Source organism: Sus scrofa, chromosome 8 (assembly GCF_000003025.6).
Source record: "Sus scrofa isolate TJ Tabasco breed Duroc chromosome 8, Sscrofa11.1, whole genome shotgun sequence".
Lineage (NCBI taxonomy): Eukaryota > Metazoa > Chordata > Mammalia > Artiodactyla > Suidae > Sus > Sus scrofa.
In genome coordinates, this window is record NC_010450.4 from 114,268,267 (window position 1) to 114,282,249 (window position 13,983).

Genomic DNA, 13,983 nt, shown 5'->3' on the forward strand with positions numbered 1-13,983 from the left:
AACCAAGCCAGAAATTGAGCTGGTCCAAGGAATTCCTTCTCAAGGAATATTGGGATTTTAAAAGGGGAATGTTTATGGCAAATGATACTAGAATTGGGGAGGCATTTCTGAACCTGTGCCCAGGTGCTACCCCAACTCGAACCCTGTCTATCTCTCAAAGCTGGTTTCAGCAGCTAAGCACCTCTCTCTGCTGAAAGGCAGCCGGCGGCGGGCACTGGGCCAGGCTGCACTGTACTATCGGAGTCACAGTATATCCCACACACCGTTTGGATGGTGGACTCTCCCCGTGCCATATTGGATCAAATGTGGGTGGTGTAACGGCTCTAATAAGCGCTCCAGCAAACCCCCAAAGGCCCAGGACTGTGCTTTAGCTTCTTAAAGACACCTGTGTTGAAACGTAGGAGCACCTTGTAAGGTGCATACACCTGATTTTGTAAACTGGAGGGAAAAATCCTTTTTCTTTAAGGTGAACCAATGCAAGAGGGGTAAGAAGGCACATTCTAGGATGCTGGGGACTCTCTTCTGCCCACAACCTACACCACATGCTGCAACCTTCTGAAATCGACAGAACTAATGGCCTGAACCTAGCCAGAACCCAGCCTAAGCCCAGATTGGGACTTGAACCTACGAGCCAGGACTTGAACCCAGCCTAAACCCAGATTGGGACTTAAACCCACAGTTTTAAACTAGATCACTCATCCAGAGCCTGGACTCACTGAAGTTCAGGTTCTTTACGCCTGAAGGAATTCAGTGAGAGACAAAGTGATAGGCAAGAAATAAGATTTATTAAGATAGGACACTTGTGAGAGATGCAAGAGGGGAGGCAAGGAGGCTTTGCCCCAAGGATCCAGTGGGCTACAGTTTTATCATCCAGGGGGATTGGGGGTCGGAAAAGACCACCTCTTCCTCTTTCTTTGAGTAGCAGCTCCTCCTTGATATCGGAGTCTTGGTGCTTATTCAAATCAGCAGAAGGGCAGTCCTCAAACTTCTGCCCTAGGTCTGAACCTGAATGCAGACCTGCCCCCTGCCCCCTGCCCCCTGCCCCCTGCCCCCTGCCCCCTGCCCCCAGCCCCAGCCCCAGCCCCCAGCCAACAACCTGAGGCGTATCTCTTACCTCCACCCCCCAAGCACGCCTGCCTCATTCTGATGGCTTTCTTCAGCAGCTTTTAACTTACGGTGATTTCCCAAAGTTCCCTAGGTTTCCTCTCTATCTATGCTCCCTTATTGAGACTTTTTTTTTTATTTAAAATTTTGATGCATCTTGCCAAATTACCCATGTTGGAGGATAGAGGGAATGAAAAGTGCCCAGGGAACTGAGAAAGTATCTTGAAACTGAAAAAATGAGATAGGCAGCTCCATAGGATCAGTGGGTCTGTTCGTTGTGCAGTAACTTACTCATAGGGTGGGGTCAGGAGGACAATAATGTGGAAATATTGACACTCTGCACTCTGAGGGGCCACTGGGACAATTTTATAGTTGACGTAGGGTATGGGGTATGTGTTGGGAAACAGGAAGTGCATTCCTAAGTCAAGATTTATGGACTGTTAACTAGTCTTCTGGGCACTGGGAATACGTCATCTAAGGTCTTCGTCATTGGGGACTGACTAACAGAGGCCACTTAGACCTAATGATCAGTAAACAGTATCTATTGACTACAAAGCACTTGATGACAGAGAAGTGATTTACTGCAGAGCACAGTCCTGGGTAGGGTCATTGGAAGGACAGGAGGAACTATACGGGCCCAAGATGGTGTCAGTTATACTGGTGGCCATACAACCTACTAAAATTTATACCTGTTCATTTGCCTAATGTGGGAGAGGGTCCATTTCCCAGTGTCTGTGTCAACACGGTTATTACCAATCCTTGAAATTTTTGCTGTTTTCCAAAAAACAGCATTCCTATTTTCTGTTTTTATAAATTAAAATTTTTGGTGGTAGACAATTTTCTGTTGCTATGTGAAAGATGACAGCACTTTTGGACTCTTCCCATCTCCTCTTTCTTAAGTCTAGATGGATGTTAAATTGTTAGGTTTACATTGTCTAGGCTTGTGACACATTCTGTTCTCAAATCTTAAATGAAAGGACAGGAGGAAGTATATGGGTCCAAAATTGTGTGTACTTGAGTTCTGTAAGTAAATTGATTTAACATTACCACTTCAGCATCAGTTCTGTTATGGCATGCCCACTCAGGAGCTCTTTAATGAGCTATGTTTTTTGTTTAAGTGGTTTCTTTAAGATGGCTTTCCACTGGATTCTTTTTTTTTAGGGCCTCACCTGCGGCACATGGAAGTTCCCAGGCTAGGGGGTCAAATTGGAGCTGCAACTGCTAGCCTACACCACAGCAACACAGGGTCCAATCTGCATCTGTGACCTATACAACAGCTCATGGCAATGCCGGATCCTTAACCCACTGAGTGAGGCCAGGGGTTACTAGTTGGGTTCATTTCTGCTGAGCCACAATGGGAATTCCTCATTGGATTCTAAAATCCCTGAGTTTTTACATCTGAGAATGTCTGCCTCATTCCTCATTTCCTCCCCAATCCTTCTGGGATTTGGTTTGGGATTGCATTGTATATAAGGGTCAATTAGGGGGAAATTTAATTTTTAGAGTATTGGGTATTCCTCTTTTTAAACATGGTTTATTCCATTTATTTTACCACTAATGATGCTTATGACACCTTGGCTGGGGAAAATTTATATTTGGTTCATACTTTCTTTGTTCTGGAATTCTTAAATCATTACTCCATTTTCTTCTGTTAAATGTTGTGAAGAAGTGTGAGACTAATATGATTTTTTTTTTTTTCTCCCCTCTCCTTAGGAGCTTTCCTTTTTTCCTCTGCGTGTCCAAAGAATTATTTATTTTCCTACATTTTATTTTAGAAGTTTTGCTTTTCTCGTTGAGGCTCTTTATCCTTCTGCAGTTGGTTTTTGTGTGTAGTGTGAGGGAGGGATCCATTTTCTTTTTCCATATGGACAATCAGCTGTCCCAAGAGAAGATATCGATGAGGGTGTCCTTTTCCTGTGATGTGCTGTGCCAGCTGTCGTGGATCAGGTCTCCACTTCTGTGTGGACTCCTTTCTGGGAGCTCTGATCTGCTTTACTGGTATACTTGTCTAATGCCCTTAGTTACTATATATTTGTAAAGTCTTGAAAGCCAGTGGGGTAAGTTCTCTTACCTTCTTCATTAGGGATGTCTTGACCTTTTTGGTTTTTTTTTTTTTTTTTTTTTTGACTCTTTGTATTATTGTATAAATTTTGTTATCAGTTTAACCATTTCCTCCCCAATCCTTCTGGGATTTGGTTTGGGATTGCATTGTATATAAGGGTCAATTAGGGGGAAATTTAATTTTTAGAATATTGGGTACTCCTCTTTTTAAACATGGTTTATTCCATTTATTTTACCACTAATGATGCTTATAAATACTGTTGTCCTATTTTTTGGGTACTTTATAGTCCAGAATGTAGTCAGTTTCACAAGTTTGTATTTGAAAAGAAAATTTATTCCCCTTATGTAGGTAGTAGTCTATATATGTTCCTTAGATCAAGCTTGTTACTTATGTTGTCAAATCTTCTATAGCCTCCATTGTTTTTGTTTTTGTTTTGACAACACTGTTGGAAAAAGAAGGTATGATTTCTTTCCTTTGCTTGCAATTCAGTAGCTTAGCCAGGTCTGTCCAGGTGTGGAGTGGATTGTATGTCAGTTTCCTGGAATACTTTTTTTTCTCAGATTTTATTTCAGATAAAGTTTCTTATTTTGTTTTTTAATATTGGTATATTGGTTTCCCAGGGCCACTGTAACAAATTACTACAAACTGGGCAAGTTTATTCTCTCACAATTGGAGGGTGGAAGTCTGAATTGAGGTTCCTTCCATTGGCTCTGAGGGAGAATCTATTCCATGCTTCTCTCCTGTGTCTGGTGCTGCTGTCACCTTTTCATGTCTGGTTTTTTTTTTTTTTTTTTTTTTTTTTTTTTTTGACTGTGCCCATGGTATGTAGTGGTTCTGGGGCCAGAGATTGAACCCACTGAGTCACCAGGGAACTCCATTGTTTTTTTTTTTTTCCATATCTTTTTTTTTTTTGGCAATCTTTAGTGTTCCTTGACTTGTAGACCAGTCACTCCAATCTCTGCTTTTGCCTTCACATAAGGCCTTGTTATAATGACACCAGTCACTGGATTTAGCTTCCAACCCAGTCCTGTGTGATGTCTTTTTTTTTTTTTTTTTATGGCCTCACTTTCAGCATATGGAAGTTCCCAGGTTAGGGGTCACATCAGAGCTGCAGCTGCCAGCCTGCACCACAGCCACAGCAGTGCAGGATCTGAGCCATGTCTTCGACCTATGCTGCAGCTCTTGGCAATGCCAGATCCTTAACCCACTGAGGGAGGCCAGGGATTGAACCCACATCCTCATGGATACTAGACGGGTTCGTTTCTGCTGAGCCACAGTGGGAACTCTCTGTGTAATCTCATTTAACTAATTACATGCTTAGAGACCCTCTTTCCCGTTAAGTTCACCTTCTGAGGTTCCAAGTGCTTATGAATTTTGGGGGGGACTATTCAATCCGGTACCTTTGATTTCTCTTAGGTATACCAATTTTCCTTACCGTACTTTTGGATGATTTTGCATTGTCTATGGGTTTTCTCTAACTGCTTTAATTTCCTTGCCTTTGTGTCCACTATAATCATTTCATTGAAACTTTCTTTGTCAGTGGTTCCATTTTCAGCAGTGTCTATTCTTTGTTTCAAATTAAATGTACACATTAAAAATATATATGTACACCTGTATGTATAAACAGACACTTTAATTGTAACATAGGTTGTCTTTGTTGTATAAGATTATGTTTTCAGGTTTTTTTCTTTTTCCCCTGATAATCAGTGTTCAACTGGTAGTTAAAAATAACAACAGGAAGGAACAGAAAAACCCAATCTCCCCAGCTTCCATCTCTTTGTTCAGTTATTGTTGTTGTGTAACAAGTTACTCAAAACCTGGTGGTGTAAAATAACCATTTCAAATTGCTCACTGTTTCTTGGGTAAGGAATTCAGGAGGCCTGCGCCAGGCAATTTCCCCTTGGGTTTTGCTTGTTTGCAGTCATGCTGACTTAGGCTACAGTCATCTGGAGCAGCAACTGGCTGGGTGTCTGCAGTGACTTCTCTAGTTAATGCTGCTTGTCAGCTGGTAGTTTAGCTGGCTGAGGCAATTGACTGGAACATTTATGTCTAGTTTCTCTATTTAAAAAAAATTTTTTTTTTTTTTGGTCTTTTTAGGGCTGCACCCATGACATATGGGAGTTCCCAGGCTAGGGATTGAATCAGAGTTGCAGCTGCCAATCTATACCACAGCCACAGCAACTTGGGAACCAAGCCATGTCTACAACCTACACCGCAGCTCATTGCAATGCTGGATCCTTAACCCAGTGAGCAAGGCCAGGAATCGAACCCATGTCCTCATGGATACTGGCTGAATTCTTAACCTGCTGAGCCACAATGGGAACTTCTAAATCTTTTTTGTTATGGTTGATTTACAATGCATCACTTTATTCTGTAGAGCAAAAGTGACCCATTTATACACGCACACTCACATACATTCTTTTCTCATAATATCTTCCATCATTTTCCATCACAAGTGATTGGATATAGTTCCTGTGCTCTACAGCAGGACCTCATTGCTTACCCATTGCAAATGCAATAGTTTGCATCTACTAACCCCAAACTCCCAGTCAATCCCACTCCCTCCCCCTCATCAACCACAAATCTGTTCTTTACATCCATGAGTTTGTTTCTTTTCTGTAGATTGGTTCATTTGTGCCATATTTTAGATTTCACATATAAGTGGTAGCATATGGTATTTGTATTTCTCTTTCTGACTTAGTATGAAAGTCTCTAGTTTCATCTATGTTGCTGCAGATGGCACTATTTTGTTCTTTTTTATGGCTGAGTAGTATTCCATTGTGTATATGTACCACATCTTCTTAATCCATTCATCTGTTGATGGACATTTAGGTTGTTTTCATGTCTTGGCTATTTTGAATAGCACTGCAGTGAACATACAGGTGCATATATCTTTTTGAATGAAAGTCTTTTCCAGATACATACCCAGCAGTGGGATTGGTGGATCATATGGTAGTTCTCTGTTTAGTTTAGCATCGTGGTCTGAGGGTATTTAACAGCTGGCTTCTCCCAAATTAAATATCCAAAGGGAAGCTGCATAGTCTTTTCTGACCTAGCCTTGGAAGTCATGAATCATTTTTGTTTTGTTCTTTTGAGTCCTGAGTCCAACCCAGATTCAAGGGCAAGGAATTAGTTTGTATCTCTGGGTGTGATGGTGACAATGTCACATTGTAAAAGAGCTGTCAGGCCATTTTTGGAAATCACTACCTGCTGTGTACTCATGTTGATATACATTTTTAATGTAGAAAGCATCTAACACTATATTGATTCTTTTAACATACTGTCCTCTTTTTACTTATTTTTTGGTTAGCCTTCTATACTGACAGGTCAAGAGTGTCAGTACTTTATGTTTCAGTGTTTCATCTCTTGCCTCCTAACCACCTTGTCAGTTTTGTAATGACCCACACTCACCAAAGTGGCGAGTATTAGTGCATAAATGTCCTCTTTCTTTTACCCCTCATTATTTAATGACTGAACACTGCTGGTAGAGGGAGGTGAATTGAAATGAGGATATTCTTTCAAGGTTAATTATAAATTGGATTCCCAGATGCTTTTATTGTGGTAGTTTGTGAGAAGTGTTGATTCTGGGGTATAGGGGTGACTTTCTAGTATTTATTTTAAAATTTTTAAAAGCTTTTCATTTACTTCTGTTAAAATTTTTTTTTCTCTCAAAGTTTTGTTGAAGTATAGTTGATTTACAATGTTGTGATAATTTCTGTTGCACAGCAAAGTGGTTCAGTTATACATGTTCACATATCCATTCCCATGTAGATTATCACAGAATATTGAGTAGATTTCCCTGTGCTCTACAGCAGGTCTCCATTGGCCAACCAGTCCATATACCAGAGTGTGCATCTGCCAGTCCCAAACCCCTAGTCCGTCCTTTCCTCCCACCCCACTGTCCTCTTTGGTAACCATAGTTTGTTTTCAAGGTCTGTGAGTCTGTTTCTGTTCTGCACATAAGTTCATTTGTATCCTTTTTTTTTTTTTTAAGATTCCATATATAAGTGATATCATATGATGTTTGTTTGTCTCTCACTGTCTAACTTCACTTAGGATGATATTTTCTAGATCCATCCAGATTGCTGCAAATGGCCATTTCATTTGGCTGAGTAACATTCCACTGTCTAGTGTATATTTCACTTACTTTTGTCCTTTCTTTTTCTTTCCTCAACAGAAATAATGTGGGCATATAACTTGGTCTTAAAATTGGCATGCAGCTTTCGAATTTAGTAATGAGAGGACAAAGTGACTATCCACCCAACCATGCGTCATTCTAAACTTGGCTAAGCCTTTGTAGCTCAGTGATTTCTAGGATGCCTTTGGGCATAGACAGGAATTATTAAAAATGTAAATGCTTATTATATTTAAACTCCATATGCTTTTCTAGCCAAGAGGTGGTAAATCTTACAGAAAAATATTAGATAAGAATATCACTGAGAGACTGCTCTGAATAATGAATGTAATTAAGCCTGTGATGAAAATTCTTTATTATGAGGTAGTTCTCCTCCTAACTTGAAATAATAGAATATGTTTGGACCATTCACTTGTAGGCTTATCTGGAGCAGGAAAGACCACGGTAAGCATGGCTTTGGAGGAGTACTTGGTTTGCCATGGTATTCCGTGTTACACTTTGGATGGTGACAACATTCGTCAAGGTCTCAATAAAAATCTTGGCTTTAGTCCTGAAGACAGAGAAGAGAATGTTCGACGCATCGCGGAAGTTGCTAAGTTGTTTGCAGATGCTGGCTTAGTGTGCATCACAAGCTTTATATCACCTTATACTCAGGTATGTGGCTTTTGTGCCATTGCTGTTCTACTTACAGGTATTAAGAATATGGTATCACGCAAAGAAAATACTTTAAACGTTGACGTGTACTTTGAGGCTAAATTAAAACAATTAACCTACAGCATTTCTGTACTGCAACTTTCTGAGTAAATTCATTTTTGAAAAGCGTACTGTAACCCACTTACCAAAGTATAACCAGAGTTGTCGAACTTGACTTTTCAATTCAGAAAAATGATAGTAAATACTCAGCATGTATCAGACACTGGGGACAGTCTTTTTTCTTTTTTTTTTCTTTTTCTTTTTGTGGCCACACCTGTGGCATATGGAAGTTCCAAGGCTAGGGGTCAAATTGGAGCTGCATCTCCGGGCCTATACCACAGCCACAACATGGTATCTGAGTGGTATCTGTGAGCCATGCCCCACCTTGCAGCAACACCGGATCCTTAACCCACCGAACTAGGCCAGGGGTCGAAACTGCATCCTCACAGACACTATGTTGGGGTCTGAACCCACTGAGCCACAGTGGGAACTCCTTCCCTTTTTTTTTTTTTTTTGCCACACCCACAGCACCCACAGCGTGTTGAAGTTCCTGGGCTAGGGAATCAGAGCTGTGCCACAGCAGCAGCCCAGGCCACTGCAGTGACAACACCTGATCCTTAACCTGCTGCAGCACAAGACAACTCCACCTGTTCGTGTTTTGAGACTCAGGTTAGACTTCTTCTCTTCCTGAGTCCCTCATGCTTTGTTGGGTAGCTGTCTTTAGTGCCCTTGTTACTGTACCACAACACATTGCTTTGTTATAAATACCAGTTCTTTGGTTGGAGGTGCTAATAGCAGCAGCAGCAGTAATAGTAATAATGATGATGATAAGAGCAGCTAACATTTATTGAACACTAATTATGTACTGGTAGTAGTTTTTAAGTGCTTTTAGGTGAATTAGCTCACTTAGTTCTCATCATCCAGTGAAGAAGGCGGAGGTGAGGAAACAGAGGGGTAAATTACCGAGGCTCTCACACTGTACATGGTAGAGCAAGGATTTGTACCTAGTCAGTCACTGGCACCCATGCTCTTGCCCACGGTGTTTTGCTGCCTCTAGATCTCACTGGCTCCTTGAAGGCTGGGGACTCCATCCTATTTACTTTTATAATCTTAATGCCAAGACCAGATCCTGGAACACAGTCAATATTTAGTGTTTGTTAAAGGATAGCATAGCCCTTCGGGAAGCCCAGATGTGAAAGAACAGGCGAGTTAGTGTAGGGGTTAAAGATAGCAGCTCTGAAGCCAGAAACAAGAAACAAATCTCAGCTCTGCCAGTTCCTGTTAGGACGTTGGCCAGTTTACTTAACCTTTTTAAGTTCAAATAATGCTACCTCATAGGCTTTCTCTGAGGATTAGGTTAACTCATGTATTCAGAGCTCTTAGCACAGTGCCTGATGGGTGGTAAGTACTCAGGAAATGTAATGATAGCACAATACTAGTACTATTTGCACAAATCTGGCTGGCTACCTAGACTCTCTTAAAACACAAAAACAAAATTTGAGCTGTAAGGGAATTTAAGATAAATATGAAATTGAGTGTTAATCATGCAGGTTAATTTAATTGAACTATGGAAGGCGTCTTAAAAGATTCTCTGAGGACTAGCTCCGTTTCATTTTCCCAGAACATTGGGGTCAGTGTCAATACATCGGTTTAAAGTCTCCTGGGTAGTGAAGTGTATAAGACAATGAGAGTCGTTAGAGCTCCTGAATCCTTGCACATAAACAGTTTTCATGGTAATATAATACCAGGGATATTCTTGGGCCTTCTGGGAATCTCTGCAGCTCCTGAAAGCAGGGAAAGTCAGTAACACCTAATTAGGAGAGCTAGCAGCTGAGGCCTGGGTATCTAGAAGTATATACTAATCTGCTTTTTGGCCCCTTATTTCCATAGGGTGGAGCAAAACTTGTTGTTCTCATCCCTAAAAGCCTTAAGTATGGGGTTAGGACTGTGCTTAGGCCAGAATCCATGAGAATATTAGACCAAATCATATAATGGAGGAGAGGTTTGTTTTTTCTTTGTCACCCCTGAACTTGGACATATTGGTTGTAAACGCCCTGATAGTTCTTATCCTTGAGGAGTTGGTAGGTTGTCTGGTGGGACCATAGAGATGCAAACAGTTACCATGTCTTGAGGCAGGTAATTAGGTCTGTGATATGAAGGTGCTGTGGAGGAGTCACAGAGAAGGTGCTGCTTGCAAGGAGTCATGAAGAATGGGTCAGTGTGCCAGTTAGACCGGAGGGAGAAAGCTATTTCAGACCGAGGAGACCCTACAGTATTTGCACAAGTATGGAACTGTGTGAGAGAGTTTGGTCTTTGGGGAGCTGGAGGTAGTTGATTTTGGCTGCTATGCAGGATAAATGTGAGGGGAGATGAAGCTCAAGTGAGGTCTGATGGCAAACTCTGGACCGCTTGGGGCTTTACCCTGCAGGTGGTCTGGGTTTGAGATTGTACTGGGGAGTGAGATCACTCTTTTTGTGTGTGTGTATGTGTGTGTCTTTGTCTATTTAGGGCTGTATCTCGGCATATGGAGGTTCCCAGGCTAGGGGTCAAATCGGAGCTGTCGCTGCCAGCCTACACCACAGCCACAGCAAGGGGGGATCTGAGCGTGTCTGCAACCTACACCACAGCTCACGGCATCACTGGATTCTTAACCCACTGAGCATGGCCAGGGATTGAACCTGCATCCTCATGGATACTAGTTGGGTTCGTTAACTACTGAGCCACGACGGGAACTCCTGAGATCACTCTTAAAGCCTGGAATGAGGACAGTCTGGAGGTAGGAGACGAGTTAGTGAGGAGGCTCTTGGAGTGAATTCAGGCAGCGGCCATAAGAATAGACACTATGGGCGAAACAGAATTTGGAGGTGAACCTGAAGGGTAGGGCTTTCTGAATAGAAGATGGGACGATTGAGTTAGAAACTGTAGGGTAGGAAGGGAAGAGAGGCTTCTTTTTAGGCCAGTTAGGTTTGAAATGCCGGCGGAATGTCTAAGTGAAGATGACCACTTGGTTCTGGGCTCAGGAATGTTGTGTAGAATTGAGGTATAGAGTTGGGATTCCTTAGCTATATTAGTTGAAACCCAGATGAGGCAGAATATACAAAAGAGTATGTAGAATGAAAAAAGAGTCACGGATGGAAACTTGGGAACACCTTCATTTAAAAGGACAGATGTGAAGGCTGTAAAGCTAATGAAATCATTTTGGTGTAGTGAGTGGGATAAGACCTGCGGCAGAGACACCTGGTGAGCGCGCTGAGAGTCTGGAGGAAGCAAGGGCCTCAGTCAGCCTGGACGTGCGAGGTCAGCTTCCTGGAGGACTTGCAGGGAGCTGTGCTGGATGGAGCACATTGCTGTGGCCAGAAGAGGGGGTGGAAGAGTGTTTTTGGCCAGGCGCGATGGCAAAGGCATAAGGCCCAAACAGCCTGGTAGACTAGGCAGGTATTACTTACAATAGAACATCAAGTTCAAGATGGAGTATGGTGGGGCCAGGTAGAGAAGGCCTGACACGTCACACTAAGATGCTTGGGTTTTACCCTGACAGTGGTGGGGAGTCTGAAGAGTTTAGTGACGTGGTTGAATTTGCATCCTTCGTCATCCTTGGGACAGGGTGGAAGCTTTAGACTAAGTGACAAAGGTGTTACTGGAGTTGGGCATTGGGAGCCGTGCAGAAAAGTCAAGTTCTGGGAATGCTGGAGAAGTAAAGTTGCTGCAGGGGTTTGTTTTTGGCCGGAGAATAAACTAGCCTCAGGGTTTGAATGGACCTCTTGGGAAGTTACTTCATGCCAGCTCAGGCTGAGGTCGAGTTTGTTTTTAAGAGAGGCCTGATGACATCTTCATTCGAGCTGAGCTTTGGCTCAGGGTCCCCATAAAATTTAGATGAAAGTTTTATAGGGTATCCATTGTTCTGCCTCCTGCAACTCCCCAGTGTCTCAGATTATTAGAATAGTAGGCCTTTCAAAATTCCTACTGAAGAATAGGTGTGGTAACTTAATGATTTCTTGGGTTTATTTTTTTTCAGTTTATAGAAATTACACTTTGTCTAATATATTTTCCACTAATTCAGCTGAAAAGCACTTTTACTTGTCCTTGATATTAATACATACCCTTGGTTCATATGAGCACTATTTATGTTTCTCTATGTGCCTTTTTTTCTAAGGATCGCAACAATGCAAGGCAGATTCACGAGGGTGCAAGCCTACCTTTTTTTGAAGTGTTTGTTGATGCTCCCCTGCACGTTTGTGAACAGAGGGATGTCAAAGGACTCTACAAAAAAGCAAGGGCTGGAGAAATTAAAGGTAAGTCACATTGTTTCCCCCACTTTCTCTTTCCGTAGATTCCTTTTATGTGAGACTGATGATCTTTTCTGAGAGAAGTATCCAGGCAGCTTGGAGCTCCTTGAGAGAAGAAATTGAATCTTACCACACCGCTCTGTCTCTCAGGCTTACCAGTAGTACTTGGCCCTGTGCACACTCAGCATCGTTGGTCAGGTTGAAATCCTAGTCGACCTTGGGGGCTGGTGGAAACTTGTTTGGTATAATTAGGTGCCTGGCATTAGGTTGGATATCCGTTGCTAGCTGGTGCCACTTCTGTTCTTTTGTTCCAGTGAAAATATAGGAAATCTCATAACTAGTGGGGAAAATGTCTGAATTAGAAGCATCATGAGAGCGTGGACAATGACTTGTTCTTTTTTAGACCATGCTTAGAGTGGTCTGAAATTCATTTCTGTGTATGATTGTCCTATAAGATTGAAGGAACATACCTGTGATTTTATCAAAGTACATACAGCTTACCTTTTAGGTTTTATGGTCTGCTCCTGGAGTTTCGATGGTGATGAAAATTTGGACATTGAAGGGATCTCCCGTCGTGGCTCAGCAAAAATGAATCTGACTAGCTTTGCTCAGTGGGTTAAGGATCCAGCATTGCCGTGAGCTGTGGTGTAGGTTGCAGATGAGGCGTGGGTCCCACACTGCTGTGGCTGTGTGTAGACTTGCAGCTGTAGTTCCAATGTGACTCCTAGCCTGGGAACCTCCATATGCCGCAAAAAAGACAAAAAAATTTAAAAATTGGAACATTGAGACATTTAGAACTCATTTTGCTGTGGCCTTTGATGCCAGTAATTGTCTTTATCTTCTAGACATCCTTTGACATTAGTCCAGTTCTATTATTATTATTGTTATTAATGGTAACAGACAACATGGCAGCATTGAAAAAAAAAATCAAAGATAGATTACTCAGTTGGCATTGTTTGAGATCTCTTCATGCTGGTAACTTTTGTTTGCCTTCTCTTTATGGAGTGTGATAGTCTGGGACTCTCAGAAGCTCCAGGAGCTCTACGACGTCTGTGTTTTGGCACTAGCTTTAGACCCTGAAAAGGAAAAGGTGGAACAGGAAGGAAAATGCTTGTTATTCTGGGCTCTTCTGTTTGGACCTAGGAACGCATCAGCAGTTGGGGCAATTCCCCCTGGCCATGGTGAATCTGGTTCCTTGGGCAGGGCTCCCATCTAGTCTTGCCCCTTGGGAGACTCAGTTTCATCCATAGAGCCTGTACTTTCTTGACTCAGTGAGAATAGGCTGCCTGATCTGAATAATGTATGACAACAGGAGGGAGACCAGTTTATCCTTTTTATTTTCTAGATCACCCTCTCTCTGTTGATGGCTGATATTCCCTTTGGTTTTTTTGTAATAGAGTTTTGGCAAAGAGAAGCAGAAGAGTGTGTTCAGGTCCTGAAGTCTGAATCTTTTACTTGTTCTAACTGTAGTTGGTTTAGTTGTTTTGCAAGGATGGATGGTGAGGGAGGTAGACTCGTTTGCCCAGGTGGAATAAGCGCCCTGTGAGCCAGAACATCTTTACCATTTTTTGTATTTCTAGAATTTAGCACAGAGCATGGCCCAAAGTGTAACACCTGGCACACATGCTGTAAATGCTTGTTGGATATTAGAAGGCACAGTGGAAATTGGATATGCAATTCATTGATCAGTGCTTCCCATTTGC

General features: G+C 42.1%; 1 protein-coding gene across 3 annotated transcripts in view; it reads left to right on the forward strand.

Moving 5' to 3' along the window:
- Positions 1–13,983, forward strand: part of PAPSS1 (3'-phosphoadenosine 5'-phosphosulfate synthase 1) — a 117,251-nt gene that overhangs the window by 16,208 nt on the left and 87,060 nt on the right. For all 3 annotated transcript variants that reach the window (XM_021101693.1, XM_021101694.1, XM_021101695.1), the window contains 2 exons: positions 7,720–7,955; positions 12,148–12,286. In XM_021101693.1, coding sequence (XP_020957352.1) covers positions 7,720–7,955; positions 12,148–12,286 — 375 coding nt within the window. The remainder of the gene's footprint in view (positions 1–7,719; positions 7,956–12,147; positions 12,287–13,983) is intronic.